The sequence below is a fragment of the Sceloporus occidentalis genome, unplaced genomic scaffold (genome assembly GCF_023333645.1).
Source record: "Sceloporus occidentalis isolate IW3139 unplaced genomic scaffold, rSceOcc1.0.p SCAF_150, whole genome shotgun sequence".
Classification (NCBI taxonomy): Eukaryota; Metazoa; Chordata; class Lepidosauria; order Squamata; family Phrynosomatidae; genus Sceloporus; species Sceloporus occidentalis.
In genome coordinates, this window is record NW_028317130.1 from 1862556 (window position 1) to 1883968 (window position 21413).

The 21413-nt window shown below is 40.5% G+C and overlaps 1 protein-coding gene across 1 annotated transcript in view; it reads right to left on the reverse strand.

Annotated features, from left to right (window-relative positions):
- Positions 1-17313: 17313 nt before the first annotated feature.
- Positions 17314-21413, reverse strand: part of LOC149280669 (SH3 domain and tetratricopeptide repeat-containing protein 1-like) — a 35437-nt gene continuing 31337 nt past the window's right edge. The window contains exons 15-16 of the mRNA XM_089500229.1: positions 20877-21073; positions 17314-17885 (exon numbers count right to left, since the gene is read on the reverse strand). Coding sequence (XP_089356355.1) covers positions 17631-17885; positions 20877-21073 — 452 coding nt within the window. The 3' untranslated portion in view covers positions 17314-17630. The remainder of the gene's footprint in view (positions 17886-20876; positions 21074-21413) is intronic.

Consider the following 21413-nt stretch of genomic DNA (forward strand, 5'->3'; position numbering starts at 1 on the left):
ATTAAGCCTGCCTTTGCACTTTTTCCTTGATCTTCCTTAGTAGTTGAAAGGTACTATGGTGTCATCTGCTTATTTTAGATTGTTGATATTCCTTCCTCCTATTTTCACTCCTCCATCTTCGGTATCCAAGCCTGCTTTTCTTATAATATGTTCTGCATACAAGTTGAACAGATAGGGTGAATGGATACAGCCTTGTCTGACCCCTATACAGTACATATACCCTATAGTATATATGTGGCATTTAAAATGGAACCATAGCACTATAAATTGTGTAACATGAAAATTGTGTAGCATGAAAAAGAGCTTATTCACCAACAGGCCTAAGAGGCCTAAGCAGGCAGGTTCAGCTCTTGCTATCCTGACCAGGGTTCTGACCCAAGTGAGTCCCTGGACTACTGTGCAAATATACATATCCTCTGTTTAAGTGGTGAAAAGACAGGCTACTCTTGCTCTCCAAACAAAATCCTTAATCCGGGCAGTCCAGCCCTTAAAAGTGGACACTGTTATCATGCACAATTCTTCTTTCTTTCTCTTGGCTCACAATTATGGCATACTTGAAACTGTTGGAGTCAGACTCTCTCCCCCATCCCCTCTCTGACTTCATCCCAATGCCATTTCCTGCAGCATGCTGCTTGTTTACTCTCCCTGGCTTGGCTTCAGTGCCTGGCTCTGAGTTTGACCCAGAGGCCTCTCCAGCTTAGAATTTCAGCAAGACCTTTCCTAAAAACAGCCTCCCAAACGTTATACACAATTGAAAATAAATATTAATACAATAATTTAAAAGTGATGAAAAAAGCGACTTAAAAGCAGTGGAAGAGATCTCCTAAGCAAACAGAGAAACCGTTCCCACTCAGATCATAAGTCATATCTGAAACATGGTATGCAAAACAAGTTCTAGCTAGCTTTGCTTTTCAGCCACTGCTGAACAGGTCTTTAATCTAGATTACTATAATAAGTATCTAGAACTTTAAAGGGTGAGAAAAGAAAACAAGGGTGACTGGTAACAGTCTCTGAATAAATAAAGATAATGTGCTGTAAAGTGAGGAACTATGCTTAAAACCCATTTACACCTGATTTCAGATTTCAGCTTTAATTGTGCAATCATGTTGCCTTACCTCACAGAATGGGGAGGGGGGGGGGCATCTGGACATTTGTAAAGCAATTAAAATGGGTTTGGTAGAATTAGTGGTAGGGGCCAAAGACCCTGTTTTATCTTGGAAGGTAACCAGGGTCAGCCCTGGTTAGTACTTGGATGGGAGACTGCCAACGAATGTGAGATGATGTAAACTATATGTCAGAGGAAGGAATGGGCAAATCCATGTCTCAGTATTCTTTGCCTAAGAAAACCCTACAACATTCATGGGGTCACCATAAGTCAACAGACAACTTGAAGGAGTGTGCACAGAGAGAGAAGGTGGGAAGAGAAGAAGTGGAAGGCAGTGGAACACATTCCCTTGGAGTGTAGTGGAGTCTCCTTCCTTGGAGATCTTTAAACAGAGGCTGGATGGCCTTCCGTTGGGGATGCTTTGATTGTGATTTCCTGCATGGCAGGGGGTTGGACAGGATGGCCCTTGTGGTCTCTTCCAACTCTATGATTCTATGATCTGTTTGCATCACAGAGGTGTCAGGACAAGGAGGGCCACTCTGGGCCACTTCAGCTATCCCTATTTCTGCCACTCTCCCTGAGCTATTCTGGATGCTTTACTTCAAACACAGTGTCCTCCCGGTGACTTTGCTGAGGGCATCAGGACTGGCCCTTACAAGCAAATATGGATGTCCAGATCTCATGTCTTGTCCATTTGGAGATGATCCCTGCATGATCAGGACAAAGAAAGCGAGGTCAGAGGAGGCCTAGGAGGTCCCGCCCTTTAGGTTTCACTCCTCCTCAATCAGTCGCCTGGCAACCAGCTATCAAGCTACCCTTCACCCCAAACTAGCCAGTTTTTAATAATAATAATAATAATAATAATAATAATAACAATAATAATAATATAGCCCTCCTCTCCCATTCGGATCGAGACGGGTTCCAAAAAATAACAAAATTACAATTACATAATACAGAAATCATAACAATCTACAATCCCCAACTAGTTCCCAACATAAATGACATTCAAAATACACATTCTAAATGCATTTTGAATAGACCCCAAGGGCCGTCCAGTCCAACCCCATTCTTCCATGCAGGAACTTTCAATCAAAGCATCCCCAACAGATGGTCATCTAGACTCTGTTTAAAGACATCCACTTGTTGTTTTGTGAGATGTTTAGTCCTCTCTCTCAGAAGGCACTTGTGCACTTCAAATCCCAGGATTCCACAGCATTGCGACATGGCAGTTAAAGCACTATCAAACTGCATTATTTCTGCAGTGCAAATTAGACCTCAGTCTCAGATATATTGCCAGATCCCTCCACCCAGCCTTTCCTCTGTAAGAACAAAAAAAGAGTGGCCTTGATCTCTCAGCCAACCTGAAAACTCGTCCCCATCCTCAATGCACTGGGACTGCGGGGACAGTTAAGGTTTCCATAATCAAAGGAGGTATCTACATTGCATAGACATAATTTCTGTAGCCATGGCATCTGAACTTATCTTGACACTACTGGAGATTTCAGGGAAGATTTTCATGGGACTTTATGGTGTTCTTGTAACTACAGTCAGCCCTCAGTATCAGATGCTAAAATCTGCGGAACCTCAAGTCTGCATTGTCCCCAATGGTGGCATGTGCATGTGGCCTCACTGCCATTAGGGAAAGACCCCATTGTCTTGTGGCAGCATGTACAAGTGGCCATGATGCCATTGAGGACAACGGAACTTAATGATGGTGTGGCCGCATGCACGCACTGCCATTGGGGATGATGCAGGCTTGCTGTTCCTGGAGGCTTGGAGCCGGGGATGGTGTGCCTATGGATACCAAGAGCCGACTGAACGTTTTAGTTTACAATGCAGTGTGTGTGTGCTGTGTACCTTCAAGTCATTCTGATTTATGGCAACTCTATCACAGGGTTTTCTTGGCAAGATTTGTCCAGAGGGAAGTTGCCTCTGGCTTCCTCTGAAGCTGAGAGTGTGTGACTTACCCAAGATCACCCAGTGGGTTTCCATGCCAAGCAATAACAACAACAACAACAACAACAACAACAACAACAACAACATATTTATATTCTACCTCTCTGTCCATGACAGTCGAGGTGGCTTACAGATTAAAAGATACATACAACCCTCATATCCCAATAATTCCCACCCTCCCCTAAAACACCAAATTAAACAACTGTTAAAAGATACATTAAAATAAACAACACCATCATATTCAAAGGACAAGGATTTGAACCCTTATCTTCAGAATCCTAGTCCAACACTCAAACCACTACCCCACTCTAGCTTTCACAATGTGTTTTACGATGGATTTATTGGAATTTGGTGATAAGAATTAGTGGGTTTTGTTCTTTCTGTGGTCTTCCCCCCCTTCTTCAATACAGTTCATTGTAAGAAGGGTAACTTCAATTAAATTACATAAATTTAAAATTCTGATTTTAAGCAGCCCAAGATTTATAAAGTTTTTTTAGATCATCCTGTTTTACATTAAATAGTAGTGAAGCTCTTTAACCCTCTTCTTTGAAGTACCTAGGACTGTTTTCCAGTAATCAAGTGTGTGGTATTGTCAATTACAATCTAGTTAGTTGATAAAAACACTTACTGGATTATTCTTTTTCTATCCACAGAAGGTCCTACCAGTAGGCACAGAGAGATTTTCAAGAAGGAGAATGTGTGGGTCTTTAAATGGCAGAAGCTAGTTTGTAATGTTTTATTATAGTATTTATTTTTCTGACAGGTAGGTGGAATTACTTGTGGGGTTTTCTGCTTCAAGTACCAAAATAACTTGGTTGGGCATGACCATGAGTTTGGGGGAAAGAGGTATTTCTTGCAACCTTGCTTCAGGCAGCAAAATCTCTTTGTCAGGCCATGCTTCTGATATGCAAAAGTTTAAGCAATTTTAGAATGATATCATGGCCACAATTACACTATGGGGATAACACTGAATAATTTAGATCCATTGGAAAAGGCCGAGAATATATTTGTAGATCCCTTTCTGTGCTATCTCCTACTAAATAGATTATCCATGCTGTTAGTAAAGTCCTAGACCCTTAAATGAGCCTTGCTTTGTTATTGTTTTCAAAGACTGCATCTCAGTTTTCTCGGGCAATAGCTGAGGAGATGGAACAAATTTATTGGCAGCAAAATTTCTTCTTGCTTATTTTGAATATGGGTTTATGTATATCTTTAAAAACTATTTCTATGTTATGTCATAGCTGAGGAATACTGAGATTCTATTTGAGATGGCTGAGACTATACATTGCACAGCCAATAAGCTGTATGTCTAGTCAATTTCTGTTCTAAAGTACTTGCTTGTTTTACCAAATACCACATAGAGAATATTATTTGCATGGCAGACTGGTAAGTATGTCCAATGTGGAAGACTGAGTTTGTTCTGTGAAATCTCTGTGCATAGACACTGTACAGTGCACCCACGCCATACGCAGGCGCACTATATACGGCTTCAAGCTTATGCTGATATCTTCTATTGTGTGACAATTGAACATATGGCAAGCACATGCCCTATTGTTTTCAATGGGGTGCAAGCATTAGTGGAATTTCCCTTATGTGGGCGGATCTAGAACGGATCCCGCGTGTAAGGGATGGGCCCGCTGTTATTCAAGACAAATTGGATGACATCCTCTATATACTATTTTGTTGTTGTTGTTGTTGTTGTTGTTGTAATATTTTGGTGTTTGTAACTATGTAACAATGAGAAAACCTCAATTCCTTCTGCCATACCTGCAGTTGCCTATAAGGGCAAAAGAGACAAATGTGAATCAACGTTTAAAAAACTTCTTAGGGGCTTATCACATAGAGGCTTACCGTGCTCAGTGACGTAGGCAAGAGGCTGCACTGGAATACAATGAATGGAGTGTGCCTGTGGCATGTGCACAGTGCCGTCCCCAAGCCACCCCTTCCCAAAATCCTGGCTATGTCCCTGCCATGCTTAAATCACTGGCAAAAAGCTCCAGAAGTGCGAAGGTGTGATAGCTGGTCACGCTTCTGAAGAGTCACTGAAGTGTCCCCTCACCTTTCCTGTCAGCAAAGCATTTGTGGAGCAACCATTTTGTCATAACGGAAGTTCCCGTTATTGAAGAAATGGCTGTTCTGCAAAAAACAGCAAAAGCTTTGACAATGGGAGAGGTGAGGGGACATTTCAATGATGCTTCAGAAGCATGACTGGCTATCACACCTCCTCACTTCTGGAGCATTTTGCTAGCAGTTTAACCATGATAAGCCTCGGGTGTGATGATCCCTTTAGACTACCTCTCTAGAGACCATTTACGTACTTAAGGAAGATGGATCAAACAGCATTCTCATAGAATCATAGAGTTGGAAGAGACCACAAGGGCCATCCAGTCCAACCTCCTGCCATGCAGGAACACACAATCAAAGCATCCCCAAGAGATGGCCATCCAGCCTCTGTTTGAAGACCTCTAAGGAAGGAGACTCCACTACAATCCAAGGGAGTATGTTCCACTGTCAAACAGCCCTTACTGTCAAGACGTTCCTCCTAATGTTGAGGTGGAATCTCTTTTCCTGTAGCTTGCATCCATTGTTCCGTGTTCTAGTCTCTGGAGTAGCAGAAAACAAGCTTGTTCCATCTTCAATGTGACACACCTTCAAATACTTAAACAGGGCTGTCATATCGCCTCTTAATTGTATCTTCTCCAGGCTAAACATAACCAGCTCACTAAGTCTCCTCATAAGGCATGGTTTCCAGACCCTTCACCATTTTGGTTGTCCTCCTCTTGACACGCTCCAAATTGTCAACATCCTTTTTGAATTGTGGTGCCCAGAACTGGACACAGTATTCCAGGTGAGGCCTGACCAGAGCAGAATAGAGTGGCACTATTAATTCCCTCAATCTAGACACTATACTTCTGTTGACGCAGCCTAAAATTGCATTGGGCTTTTTAGCTACCACATCACACTGTTGACTCATGTTCAACTTATGGTCTACTAGGACTCCAAGACCCCTTTCATGTGTAGTCTCATTAAACCAGGTGTCCCTCATCCTATATCTATGCATTTTGTTTTTTTCCTATTGAAATGCAGTACCTTACATTTCTCACTGCTGAAATTCATTTTGTTAGTTTTGGCCCACCTTTCTAATCTATTAAGGTTATTTTGAATTTTGATCCTGTCTTCTGGCGTATTAGCTACTCCTTCTAATTTATTTATTTATTTTATTTATCAATGGTAATTATGCCCCACCCTTCAGCCCTAAAGGCTATCAGAACAGCTTACAATTATTATTTTTAATTAGACGGTTTTGATGTTATCTGCAAATTTGATAAGCATGCCCTCTTTTATCCAAGTCATTGATAAAGATGTTGAATAGAACTGGGCCCAGGACAGAGCCCTGTGGCATCGCACTTGTCACTTCTTTCCAGTATGAAGAGGAGCTAATGTTGAGCATCCTTTGGGTTCAGCTGGTCAACCAATTACAAATCCGCGTAACAGTTATATAACATTTTACTAGCTTGTTTGCAAGAATATCATGAGGGAACTTGTCAAAGGCCTTACTGAAATAAAGATATGCTATATCTACAGCACTCCCTTCGTCTATCAAAAAAGGGGATTTTTTTTAAAAAAATGAAAAAGGAGATCAGATTAGTCTGGCATGACTTGTTTCTTTGAAACACATGTTGACTTTTTGTGACTATGGCATTCCCTTCTAAATGTTCACAGATTCTGTGTTTACTGATTTGCTCTAGAATCTTTCCTGGTATTGGTGTCAGACTAACTTGGCGATAATTGTTGAGATCCTCTTTTTTCCCTTTTTGAAGATGGGGACGACGTTTGCCCTCCTCCAGTGTGCTGGGACTACTCCTGTCTTCCAGGAATTCTCAAAGATTATACCCAATGGCTGTGACATTACATTTGCCAGTTCTTTTAATACCCTTGGATGTAGTTCATCTGGTCCCAGAGACAGGCCTGTTACAGACTGCCAAAATAAAGCTGCTTCGGGTCTCTTTGGAGGTATGCTATTTAAATGATGCATGAGTCTTAAGAGTCCGGAGGTCGCGCCAAAGCCACACTCCGTTCCTAAGCACTGGAGTGCAGCTTTGGTGCAGCTTCCGGATTCTTAGTACCCATGTATCATTTAAATAGCATACCTCCAAAGAGACCCGAAGCAGCTTTATTTTGGCAGTCTGTAACAGGCCTTAAATTCATTTAGGTTAGCCAGGTATTCCAGTACTTCCTCTTTACTTATTCTGTATTACATTTCTCCTGTTGTGTCCTGTGCTCCATTTTCCTCATTGAAAACCCTTTTCCTTTTGTGAGAAGACTGAGGCAAAGAAGGTGTTGAGTAGTTCTGCCTTTTCTCTGTCCCCAGTTAGCATTTTGCTCTCTTCTCCAAGCAGTGGCCTTACCATTTCCTTCTTCTTCCTTTTGCTACAGACATATCCAAAAAAGCCCTTTTTATTGTTCTTAACCTTAACCTCCTATTATAAAACCTTGAATAATCAGGCTATAAAATAAAAACAATCTGTCCAACCACATGAAATTTTAGTACATACAGTTTATCTGAGTACACTGATGGAAAGTTCTACTGCCAAAAAGGTAAATCAGTGGGTCCAAGAGCAAATTAAGCCTGAACTCTCTCTAGAAGCCAAAATGACTATACTGAGGACTTTGTTACACATAAGAAATTGGGGGTTTAAGTAGTGATTATCCCATGAAAATCACGCAATGATGATTAACATTTTCACACAATGTTGTGATTAAAGTGCCATTATCCCAGGAAAAAAACAGGCAATAGACAGCAACAAATAATTCATGGGGAAATCTCATGAATGATTTATTGCTGTTTCTTGCCTGTTTATTCCTGGGACAATAGCTCTTTAATTGCAATGTGTGTGAAAAGATTAATCACAATTGTACAATTTTCAAGAGATAATCGCTGTTTAAACCCCTGATTCTCCATGTGTGATAAAGTGCTATTGTGTTTTGGACACATCATGAGACAACATGACTTGGAAAAGATGATAACTTCAGTATAGTGGAAGGCAGCAGGAAAGAAGATAATTTTACAGACGGACTGATTCAGCCCTGAGTTTACAAGTACTGAGCAGGGCTGTTGAGGACCAGGGCTCTTAGTGATTTCATTCATAGATTCACCATAAATTGAAGCCAGCTTGATGGCAAATAACAACACTCAAGAAATTAACTGAATTCCTTTTTCAAAAATAAGAAAAATTTGGATTGTTTTAGAAAAACTGATTCTGTTTAAGAGAATGTTGGCAATACTAAGAAAAAAAACAAAAACAAAACCCCAAGGAAATGGTAAATTAAGGATGTAAGTAGTAAACCATTTCTGCAGTATCCTTTACTAACTTTGTTCTCAGTCACAGTGCCTGCCTGTATTTAAGCCATCCTTGGGGATGATAGGAGTTGCATTCAAATACCACCACCTTAGGGAAGACTGCTTTACAATCTCATATGGTGCTCACTTACAACATGACTTTATTTAGCTACATACTTTGGCCTTTCAGCCCCCATTCTCTTTCTCTGTAGATTGGGAAAACTTTTTTTTCTCCATCTTCAGTGCAGAGCATGCAATAACCCCTCCTTGAACCAATATGCAGACTGTTGTTACTTGTACATGCCACTCCCCATAGCCCACATGAAAGCTTTTAGGGAAAGACGTGCAGCTGCATTTGTACTGGCCTGAGAGTGTCCTGAGTTTTAGCGTTCCTTCCAATCCTACAGAGGAAGAATACTGGGACAGAAGACCAAATGGAAAAAAATGGGGAGGATATGAGAAAGTATGCATGCACACAGAAGCTAAACCAGCACAGTATCATGGTGGGATCATGCAGCCATTGTACTCCAACTACAGTCTTCCTTCCCATTGTCTGTGCTGACTCAGGTGCAGGTATTTGCATCTGGGGGAGTAAGTGATTAGCACCTAACTTACAGAGGGAGGCTGTAGAATAGAGGCTTGGCGACTTATTAGGAACTTCCCCCATAACTGTTGGTTTTAGTGATTGTGATATGGCTTAGATTTTATGAAACTGTGAATTTGTAACTAGTGAGGTATTTTACTGTTCTGTACTGTGACATGTGTCACATACCCACTATATTGTAAACCGCTTTGATCTATAGGAAAGGTGGTATATAAATAAAGTTGTTATTTATTTATTTTTATTATGTGCCCTTGCATATGTTGGACTCTGCAGCTCCCCTCCAACTTAAACAGCTCAGTCAAAGTTGAGAGATTGTAGGAAAGGTATAGTCCAGCCTCACTGTACAATCTGTATCTTACTATTTACATGGGACAGAAATTTAGGTTTGGTGTGGATATTTGCTTACAGTTTCCAAGCCTTTTAAGAGACCAAGTGAAATTGTAAGCTCATTAAAGTCTATCTGAAAGATAGTTTAAAAACCAAATTCCCTACAGTGCTATATAGAGAAACCAACTATCTCACAGTGGGTTGGGGGTCAGCAAGGGGGCCTGCCAGGGTTGTGAGGTGAGTCAGCCAGAGGGAGGTTGTGTCAAGGTTCTGGAACAGAATGGTGGCTTGGAACTCTCTTGAATGCTTTTGCACAGACAGCACTGCTGTGTCAAATTCCTCCCAAGAACTTTGAAATTCTTCTCTGGAAGATAGTTTCTCCTTTCTATTAGCTCTATTCATTTGAGCTTTCCGAAAAGAACCCCTCTGCCTCTTTCCCTGCAGCTACAACTAAGCAAAGATTGTTCTTTTTTATAAGAGGCCTAAGCAGGCAGGTTCAGCTCTTGCTATCCTGACCAGGGTTCTGACCCAAGTGAGTCCCTGGACCACTGTGCAATGGACCCACTATTGCTGCACACCCTGTATCTGCCTCTGCTGTAATATCTGCTCAGAATACCCCTGTTGCAGCCTGTAAAGACAGAAATGGGGCACCTGGCTATACCCATGTGGCCAGATGCCCCCATCCGATGTCACAGGCTGTGCCAGGAGTCTACTGTGAAGATGCAACAGCAGAGACAGGTACAGGGCACATGGGGCATACGGTATGTTGGCGGTCACTACAGAGTTTCAAGGAAATGCTATAGCAATCAGTGGGTCTATATGCCCAGACTAATGTCCCTTTGGACCAGGATTGGTCCAGAACTGCCAGATTAGTATCCCGACAAGCCGATCCCAGCCTGGGCTAATGGCCTGGGCCACTAGTACAGGACAACACAAGACTGGGGGGAGCACAGGCCTTTTGGCTCATATGTAGAGGGCCAAAATTAGTTTTTCCCTGGTAAGAAAAAGTAAAGATGAAATAAATGTCTGGAATACTTCTAAAATTTTATGAATTATGCAGCTAAATTGCATATTATAAGCCTTCTCTGAAAGCATGCATCGTTTGAGAGAATTTGATCTTTTACCGAAAGGGAAACTATGCAGAAAGAGAAACTGGGTGATAATCTGTAATTTTATAGGGTTAATGAAACCCCATTGGTCTTTTTCATAGAGAAAGTTTACAACGTAAAAAGTTTAATGGGGGGAAGTATCTAGCAACACCTTTAAGACTAACTGATTTTGCTTCTGTTTTCTCCCCAAAAGAGAACTGTGTGCTTCCACTCAGCAGCAGAGACTTTGGCAAGGGATCTGGATTGCAAATCAAGATTGTTAGTCACAAATCACCTAGGTAACCTAAATGAGTTCAGATCTGCAGAGCCAGATGAACTGTAACCCGGAGTACTGAAAGAACTTGCTGATGTCGAACCATATTGCATGAGAAAAGAAAGCCGAAAAGAAGCAGGAGAGCAGCGGCTTTCTCCATGCCTCTCTGCATGACACTCTGCACTTTCATGCTTTTTCCCAAGGGAGATGGTCTTTTGTTAGATAAATCTGTTGAACAAAAGGCACACTTTCATGACTGTTTCCCTCGCAAAGAAAGCCACAGTGTGGAGAGTCACAGAGAAAGACACTACTCTCCCACTCCATTTCAACTTTCTTTTCCCATGTGTATTTTCTGAACTACTTGCCGTTATTTTCGAGAAATCTCACAGAACAGGTGGGGTGGCAGGGCAGGGACATAGCCAGGATTTTAGGAAGGGGGGGTCCAGACTAAGTGCCACCATTATAATGGGGCTTGGGCGCAGCGGCGCAGCAACACGCACTATTCATTTTTCTAATGGAAGGGGGGGATCCGGACCCCAAGAACCCCTCCCCCTTGGCTACGTCCCTGGGCAGGGGATGGAGGTGGGCCAGCATTGTCCCTCTCTTCAAAAAAAGAAGATCCAGAAATGACAGACTAGTCAGCCTGACTTCAAAACCAATAATATACGTACATACATACATACATACATACATACATTCAGAACCCTATATTAGAACGGATAATATAGAAGTCTCTCTGCATGTATCTTGATGACAATGCAGTGATCAGTAGGAGCTAGCATGGGTTTGTCAAGAAAAAATCCTACCAAATTACTCTTTTATATTTTTTTAAAAATCAAGTCATTAATTTAGTAGATGGTCAGAATCCCATTAATTGAAATGGATAGTAAAATGGTGTCCCTTATATCAAATGGCAAAGTCGAGGTTTGTTTTTTGGAATTTATATATTTTTGGAATATTTCCAAACCATGGATGCTTGAATCTGTGATTATGGAGGGCTGACTATATATTTAGATGTCCCATCAAGTTAAACAAGACTTAACCCCAGGCAAGTACATATAGGATTGCAGTACTGATATATTTTCACAATCACATTTTATGACTTATTTGAGAAGTTTTTTTAATAAATAAAGAACCAGCTATGAGATCAGTGTGCAGCTGTGTGCCTAACACATTTTTTGTCATCGGTCTTAGAGGGAGGAACTGAATATCTGAGGGCATAAGTCATATAATTAGTGTACTTCTGAAATACTAGTTCACTACAGATGTTAGTGTCAGATGAAGTGGACATATCAGTGTCTGGAAAAAAGCAAGATGAATTCACCAACAGGCTAGCCTGAACTACTCATCTTTAATGAAACGGGAAATGCCCAAAATAAGTTCTGTTCTGTTCTATTTGTCTTGTTCAGCTGCAAATCTGCATGCATATGGATTGTTGCCTTCTTGTTCCTCCCAGGATAATTAAACATACCATACTACTGAGCATCGTAAAAGAATATTCCACAAAGGATGTAGTTCCCAAGAACACAGTTTCATAGGGAAAAAAATGTTTTCAAAAATAGTGCCATGGAAGATCTACAAGAATTCACCCTAGACAACAAGAAAATTGAAATATTCAAAGAGTTCCCATACCTTGATCAAATATTGACCAGAATGGAGACTGCAGTCAGGAAATCAGAAGACTGGGACTGGGAAGGACAGCTGTGAAAGAACTAGACAAGATCCTAAAGGGAAAACTCTGAACATTAAAATGAGGATAGTCCAAGTCATTGTATTCCCCATCACTATGTAGGGATGTGAGAACGGGACACGAAGAAAACTGATAGAAAGAAAAACAAATAATTTGAGATGTGGTGTTGGAGAAGAGTGCCGAGGATACCATGGATGGCCAAGAAGAAAAACAAATAGGCTTTAGGATAGATCAAGCCTAGAAATCTAGAACCCAAAGTAAAAAGTTGGCCGATTTTTTCCACTTTCTGTGTGGGGTAATGTCAGATTAATGGTCAATGCCCCCAATATGTCTGAAAACAATCCTACTTTCTTGGGATTTGTCCAGGATTTAAATCCCGTTTCTGTACAGGATTTGGGCACTAAGCCTCCTGTATGATAAACTCCTGCGACTGTTGTACTTTGGCCACATCATGAGAAGGTGTGATTTATTAGAAAAGACAATGATTCTAACAAAGATGAAAGGCAGTAGAAAGAGAGGAAGACCAGACACCAGATGATTAGACTCAAGGCCATGGACCTAAGTCTACAGGATCTGAGCAAGGACAGGGGCTCTTGGAGATGTCTCAGCCACAGGATCACCATACGTCTAGGTTGACTCAAGGATAGTTAACAACAACAAAGTGGTTGCTGCCGCCCTTTTTGAGAAGCTGAGCGGAACTGCTGCCTTCTACTTTTCCCAGCATCATTGCCTTTCCTAGTGAGTCTTTCCTTCTCATGGTGTGTCCAATGTATGACAACCTCAGTTTAGTCAACTTGGCTTCCAGAGAGAGTTCAGGCTTGATCTATTCTAGGACTCATTTGTTGATCTCTTTTGCTGTCCATGGTAACCTCAGCGTCTTCTCCAGCACCGCAACTCATATTAGTTGATTCTCTTTCTGTCTGCCTTCTTCACTGTTCAGCTCTCACATCCATACATGGTGATGAAGAATACAATGGCTTGAACGATCCTAACTTTAGTATTCAGTGTTAAGTCTTTGTGCTTTAGGATCTTGTCTAGTTCTTTCATAGCTGCCCTTCCCAGTCCTAGTCTTCTTCTGATCAATGTTTGATTTCCGGTATGGAAATTTTTTGACTATTTGTATTTTATCATTTTAAATTTTAAATAACTGATTTAATGCAGCCAGTAAGTACCCTATTTTGCAGATAAAAAACACTGTATCTGGGAAATAAGCAATTAGCACAGTATTAGCCATGACAGAAGCTCCTCACTCATGTTTTTGTTAAAGTCATAAGCCCTTCAAAATTGCTGCAAATCTATCATGAATCCCAGTATGAATTGTGATTACCTTTTAATTATACAGCACGCCTCACCATGCACAAACGCATTTTATACGGAAGCCACATGATGATAACAACAATGTTCTGTGCTGCCACATGCAGACACCCCATTATTTCCTATGGGGCCCTTACGCAAGAGGACCTAAAACAAATCCTCCGCGTAAAAAGAGAGCCCACTGTAATGAGTTAGTCTGAGTGGAGGTGAGGAATAAACACAAAAGCAGAAAGAGAAAAGTGAGAGGGTGAGGTGTGTGGATTAAAGGTTTGAGCAGGAAGGAATCGGTTGTAAATAGAATAGCATCCATTTGTGGCTTGATTTATTTCAGTAATAATTCACAAGTTCTCTGACAGCTACTGAACAGTTTGTGTAATTTTAAGGAATGCCTTTATATTCCTATCTGGTGTCCCATCTCACATTAAACTTGTAGGCGGCAAAATGTGGGTGACATCATGAATCTAATGCTTATAGTTTATCCCACCCCAAGGAAGCAATGTTAAAATGATAGATACTTAATAGCCAAGCCAAGCCTAAGTGATTATAGCTGCAAATTTTCACATTTACTCAGGAGTAGGTTCCATGGGACACAGTGAGACTTCCAAGTAAGCATGCCTATGATTTTGCTACACTCCCATGCTGAGAAGGCCCTCCCTTTGCCAGAAGGTGGTGGCTGCTTCAAGTAAAGCTGATTTCACTCATTAATTTATTACTGTATTTTGCTTGCCAGGAAAGTGGGAGAGGTATCACAAGCCAAAATAATGTGGCTGGCTTTCAGTAGCATGGACGTTGAATGGGGTGGGGGCATAATTTTCTGCTCTGCTCCAGGCACCAAAAGGATATGATGAAAATATGAAAACAGTGTAACTATCTGAAGCATAGCCTGAAGGTAGACAGCTTTGCTCATGTCTGCTGAATTGAGCTCCCCAAATTCTTCCTATCCTTCCTTTGTGCTTGTTTGGAGGTTCTAGCAGGGGAGTGCAGCTATCGTATACCCTTGACCGAAGAACAGTATACTCCTTCTATCTGGGATGGTCGTCCTCTTCCACCGAACCCGCAGCTTCGGGAGGGATGCACATGGAGCGGTGAGGAAGGGGACACCCGCCTAGCCAGCCAGATCAGTCGAATCAACCCTGGCGATCAATGGGGTGACAGATGTCACAGCCAGATCGCCCTCACATCCATCCTATCCTTCCTTTGTACCATACCTCTTATCTTCTTATCCAGCTAGCTATTTCCACAGGATATCACAAAGGTCCAAAACACACTGCAGAAATCATCCAGTTTGAGACAGCTTTAACTGCCCTGGGAATTCTGGGAACTGTAGTTTTGTGAGACGTTTAGTCTTCTCTGTCAGAGAGCTCTAATGCCACAATAATCTACAATTCCCAGGACTCCCTAGCACTGAGCCAGGGCAGTTAAAGTGGTCTTAAACTAGATTATTTCTGCAGTGTATTCTGTTTAGTCAAACTGCTTTAAATTGCATTCTGATTGTGCAAACCCAGCACATTAATTACTGCATTCTTTTCCTCTGCTGTGTTTCAGCCAGTTTTTACAATTACAACTGATGTGAGAGAATCAGACAGATTAATGTTTTAAAGTGCTGGATTTGGAGTAGGAGGCCAAAAATTCTGCTCGGTCATGGAAATTACTATGTGCCTTGGGCTTTGTACTGGAATGATTGTGCATAATTCTATTGCATAAATGCTCTGAATCATCTTTCAGCCTCAGTAATCCCCAACTGCAAAATAGAAGACATGTCTCCTAATGGGTATAAATGCTTCACTTCTTAATGGAACAGAGGATGTATTTATCTCTTCTTAAATCTATTTTCAAGGTGCTGGTTTGATTTTAAGTTGTCATCAAAATTTAATGTTCCTTTAAAATATATTTAATCTTCTAAAATAAATGCAAAATAGACTGGGGAGCATTGTAAAATGCTTTTAATATAAACTAGTTGTTCTCTAAAATGTGCTGAAGTCTGGCAAGGAGAAGGCATCTGAATGCTGCTTAAAACAAAGTCATTTCTTAAATGAAATGGTTGTGAAGTCAATCATTTAAACCAATATTGTGTGGTTTAAAGTGAAATATACTGCCTGACTTTTCTTATATTTTAAATGTCTGGTGGTAGTGTGGTAGCTGTGCTCTGATTCAGGTAGTAGCGTCTGGGGTAATAGTTTCTGTATTCCTAATATTTCTGTTTAACAGAATGAACTGGCAAACTTTAGAACAGCCTTGCATACAATGGCCCATCTCAAAGACATACAGCGCCCTCGTGTGGGTGCAAATCTTATGCTACCTCTGATTAGTTAAATGTCGACAATACACATTTTGGGGCCGTTCACACTACGTTATAAACCGGTTTGCAAACCGATTTAAAAGGGTATCATTCACACTTGCACCAGTTTATCCTGGCCCAAATTCAAGGTATAGAACAGTTTGCATATATAAGACAGTTTGCATAGATCAGTATTTTGCAATGTTAAAGGGAAAAACATTGCAGGGAAACAAACTTTGTTCTGTTGGAGTTTGATATGACTTGTAACTTGAAAAGTAGAAGAAACATTGCTCTGTCGTAGAATTTGGTAATTGTGTTGGGAGTGCAACAGGCTAGTACAAATGAGCTTATAACAGAAACAGGCATAATTACTCTGCTCTATTAAAGAAAGAGAAACACACACTTTGTCTTAGATAATCCATCCAAGGATAGGAAAGTAGATAAGCCAATAATTACGTCATGCTCAGAAGAGTTTCCAAATCTGGCTCTTTGTGTATGGAAGTAAGCTACTAAATATAGTTGGGTTTGCGCACTACATGGCTGCCTCCTTTTCAAACAAAGGGAACAGAGAAACAGGCTATTTTTCCTGAAGAAGGAGGGGGGATGACCTCAACAGGTAGGAAGCAGGCAAATGGCTTAAGTAGACAGAAGGAAGAAAAAAGCAGAGGGGAACCAGGGACTAGCTATCTGTCTTTTGCCCCCATCACTGATAATTTCATCACAAGTTGATGTCCTTTTTGTCTTTAACAGTTAGAACAGTGTGTCTCTAACAGGTAGAACTGCAGCATCTATGAATAACAGGGTTGTCTGATGGGGTGGAGGAGGAATCACCCACCATTTTTTCCCCATGGGGTAGAGAATATGGCAACTTGATATCAACCATAACAATATGGTAGCTAGATACTGCTACAATATAATCCATTGTTAATACTGTAGGAAAGAGGTAAATCTGTGTCTGGATTTTGGATGCTCCACCCCCCATGTCCATGTAAGCTGCCATATATTGATCAAGGTGACAGCAAAGGACAGTCTATGAAATAACACTTTCTGACCTCTTTCCAGGCCAAATCCAGTGCACACAGAAGCTTCATGCATCATGGTACTGCCTTCAGATTGGTTGTATTTTCATTTTTTCCTTAAAGGTTAAAAGAGTTAATTACAGAATTAAAGCAGGGCCTCCTGCATGTGGTACTAAATGCTTGTTCAGCCTCACAGGCTCAAATAACCAGGAACACACTGGCCATTTATAAGCAAATATCTCCTAAGCAAGACCTGGACTGTTCCTATTCCTTTGAAACAGAATGAAAGAACATTTTCAGCTTTAATTCATCAGCATATTTATTCAGTCAATTCCTGTTTTTAACTATCTTCAAATTTTTAAACAATTAATTCCATAATCTATTTGAAAGATGAAGCCTGGTGCTCAATCAGTTCTTTCCTATCCTTCTGATCTCATGTCACTGGAACTCATGTGGCTTCCTGTTTGGATATGTGAACAGAATCATGGTTCTTTATTACTGTGAAGCATGAGTAGAACACCTGGGACTTGAATATCACATACACCATGTACCATTTCTTATAATACAGAAAGACTTATTGCAGTTGGTTAAAACAGAAGCAAATCTCCCCAGATCAGATGCCCTGGTGCAATTTTTACACGACCTTTCTTGCAGAGGCCCATGTTGCTTGCATATATTGATCAGGGGATAGATTTATTCTGCGAATATTAAGTTCTGTTGCAAAGGTTCTCGCCTTCTGATAGAAGAAGAGGGACATCTCCCGGTCCACTAGGAAGTTGTGGAAAATTATTGCAAGCCTGGTGTAGATCTTCAGTTGTGCTTTTTTGTTGCCTAAATCCATGGCAGCGGCAAGGGCTAAATTATAGTACCCAGCAGCATCAAATGGGTCCTGAAACAATGAAGAAAGATATAAGTGACCCCAAAAATATTTGTCTATGTATATCTACCTGTATTTTCCGGCATATAAGATGACTGGACATATAAGATGACCCCCCAATTTTTCCAGTTAAAATATAGAGTTTGGGATATACTCTCTGTATAAGACTACCCCTCTTCCAACGCACACCAAATAATTTTTTTTAAAAAAACATCAGATTTGATTTCAATATGGTAATTTTAATTCAAGTGCTTATGACATGCAGGTTCTTAGCAGGAAAACTTGTTGTATACAAAGCCTGCTTGGATTGGTCTGCCTGCCTAGCCCTCCCTGTCTCCAAGACTATCAGAGCGGTAATGCAAATACGGCTTTTTTCCATACCCCAGGTGTCCCAGACGCCTGCAGCTTGCTCTGGCCTTCATTTACACCTTCCCGGTGAGGCACCCCATCACCTCGTCATCAGGACCATGTTAAGTCACTTATTTCCATGAATCCTGGTGAGTGGATTTTCTTCTACCGTACTTATACTGTGCCGCCCTTGCTGCTTTCATACGGTTGTTGCATATGGTGGGGATTCGGCCGCAGCCATTTTTTAGCTCCCCCCACCATATGCGGCGACCACAGATTCTCCAATCCAGCTTGCAAGTTTCAGCCCCTGCCCTATAAGATGACACCCGGCGTATAAGACGACCCCCAACTTTTGAGAAGATTTTCCTGGGTTAAAAAGTAGTCTTATACACCAGAAAATACAGTAAATAGTTAAAGAACAAGACTGTTAAAGGTTAAAAGGTGAGTCAAGAGATCAAATAGATTTCAACATGGAACCTCAAAATAACTAAAATTCTATTTTAGTGACTGTTTTTTATTTATTTCTCCCACATCCTTCTCCCAATATACTGCTTATACTGTAGGTTAAAACAAAATACAGCTATAACAATTTGTTCCACACTAAGTACTACATTTAAACATTAAAGGAAGAATCATATTTAAAAACTTAACTTAAAACAGCTTAAAAACATTTAAAACACAATGATGATGAAAATTCAGCACTCTATTGCAAGACCTTTCTGCAACACCCAATTAACAGCCAAAGCCTTGTTTAAATAAAAAAAAGTTTTAGCTACTGGGGCCAACCCAGTCTCTTGTGGGAGGGAATTTCATATTCTGGGAGCAGCCACTGAAATGGCCATCTATCATTTCCTTACCAAACATATTTGTGAGGGAGGTGAGACTGAGAGCCTTATCACATGAGAAAACAAAGTGGAAATCAAGCCAGAGAGTAGCAGCTTTCTATGTGCTTTACCAATGTCATAGCATTTCTGTTCTCTTCCCGCAGGAGACAGTGGTAAAAGCATGTCTTTTTTTCCTAGCTGGAAAAATCAATTCAACAAAAGGTATGTTTTTACCACTGTTTCCTGTGGGAAGAGAATGAAAGTGCTATGACATCATTTCGTAAAGTACAGAGGAAGCCACTACTCTCCGGTGCTGTTTCTACTTTGTTTTCTCATGCAATATCATTCTGAGACAAAGACTTTCCATGAGGACCTAAAATTCAGACAGACTCATATAACAGTCTTTCATATAATCTCGGGCCAAGCTGTACAGAGTTTTACAGATCATAACCAGTCTTTTGAATTGTGTTTGGGAACGGACCAGTAGCCAATGAAGCTTTTGCTTCATTGTTTCATATGTTGCCTGTAAGCAGCCTTGGTCAGCAGTTTAGTTGCAGCATTTTGGACCCTCTGGTTTCTGAAAAGTTTCCAAAGGTAATCCAACACTGATCGCATTGCAGTGATTTAATCAGGATGCAATAAGGCATGAGTTGCCTTGGCCATATATGACATCTTTAGGAATGGGTGCAGCTGGGGCACTAGTTTTAACTATGAAAATACATTACCAAACATAATCAAAACCTAGGTACCACACTCAGGCCTAAATCTTGGAGTATTTTGATTGGTTAATCATTGTTTAAACTATCGATTTCCTCCTGTGTCATAAACTCCCTAGTGTGTGTGTAAGTTGTAAGCCCATCAAGCACAGGCTGAAATCCCTGGGTGGAATTTCAACTGACCAGGATAATTTCTATCTTGTTGGAATAAACTTGAATTTGTACGCCCTCATCCAGTCTCTTACTGACCACAGGCACTGGTTTAATACCAAAACAGCTTCTTTGGAGTTTGACAGAAAGGAGAGAAAGAGCTAGGTGTCATCAGAATAATGTTAGTATTGGCTTTCATATATACTTGTATATTAGTTGGCCTCATGTATAAGTCAAGGGCACATTCTGGAGCCAAAAGTACAGATTGTTATATAACTTGTGGATAAGTCAAGAGTAAAACTTAGGGGCATATAACAAGGGATATAAAGGATGAAGCAAAGAAAACTATACAAAAGAATGCCACTAGTTTCCTGCCCAGGTATTATAAGGTTAGAGGTGGTGCCACAGCGGAGCAAGTGAGTGCTGCTTTTAGCTCCTCTCAGGATGGACTAAGCTCTTACCATTCATCACTCTACACAGAGATGGGGATGGTTCCTATTTTGATAAGAGTTAAGGTATAGTACTTACACTCACCTGTGGATAAGTCAACTCAGGTTCTTGGGGCTGATTTTTTGTTTAAAATTTCTAGACTTACACATTAGTATATATACTATGTCTTTCTAACCTTCATAACTCCTGTTTGCAAGTTTCTCATTACTGCTACTATATATTCTATTATATATTCTACTATTATATTCTATCCTTGACAGCATAAAACAAGCAGAAAAATAATGTCCAGATAGGAAAAGGCTTTCAGATGCTTTAAATTTTATATGTTTCTAAAAAAGTGAAAACTTATCTGATTTGGATTATTCAGACAAGCAAGCCATTCTTAAGGCAGAGCTTGTAAGACACTTATTTGAGTATCGTGCTTATAAATCTGTATTCCCCTTTTGACATACACACTCCCAATCCAGCTGAAACAAAAAATGATTCCCACATTCAGAAACCAGTTCCAGTTTTACCTTTAGATCACTGAATGTGATATCTCCAAGAACAAGGTACACTTTTACATAGTATATGGCTTCTTCATCAAATTGAAGCGGTGAGGGGCACAGTGACAAGGCTTTTAAAAAGAAGTGTTCAGTAAGTTCACATTGTCCTAGATGATGGTGGATAACAGCCAGCCGATGATATGCTAATCTTTCATTTAAATGATTTCCTAATGAGATAAGCAAAAGAATCACCACAGAAATTCAAGAATGTAAAGCTTAAATCATAGTACTCTTCAATAAGAACTTATATAGACTTAGGCCAGATTCACACTTAGATGTTCATAATTTCAGTGTGTGAATCCCTATCACAGATATATCACAAACAGAACTGTAAGACATTCTTAACACACAATAAACCTATTATTTGCATATTCAGATGATATATGTTTAAATAAAATTTCTCTACTTAAATTAACAAAATAAGGTGAGCACTAAATAGTATTCCAGGGTCCCCCTAAGGATCGCTCAGTTTGTCTGACAAGACATACAGTTCTTTAACTTAAGGCA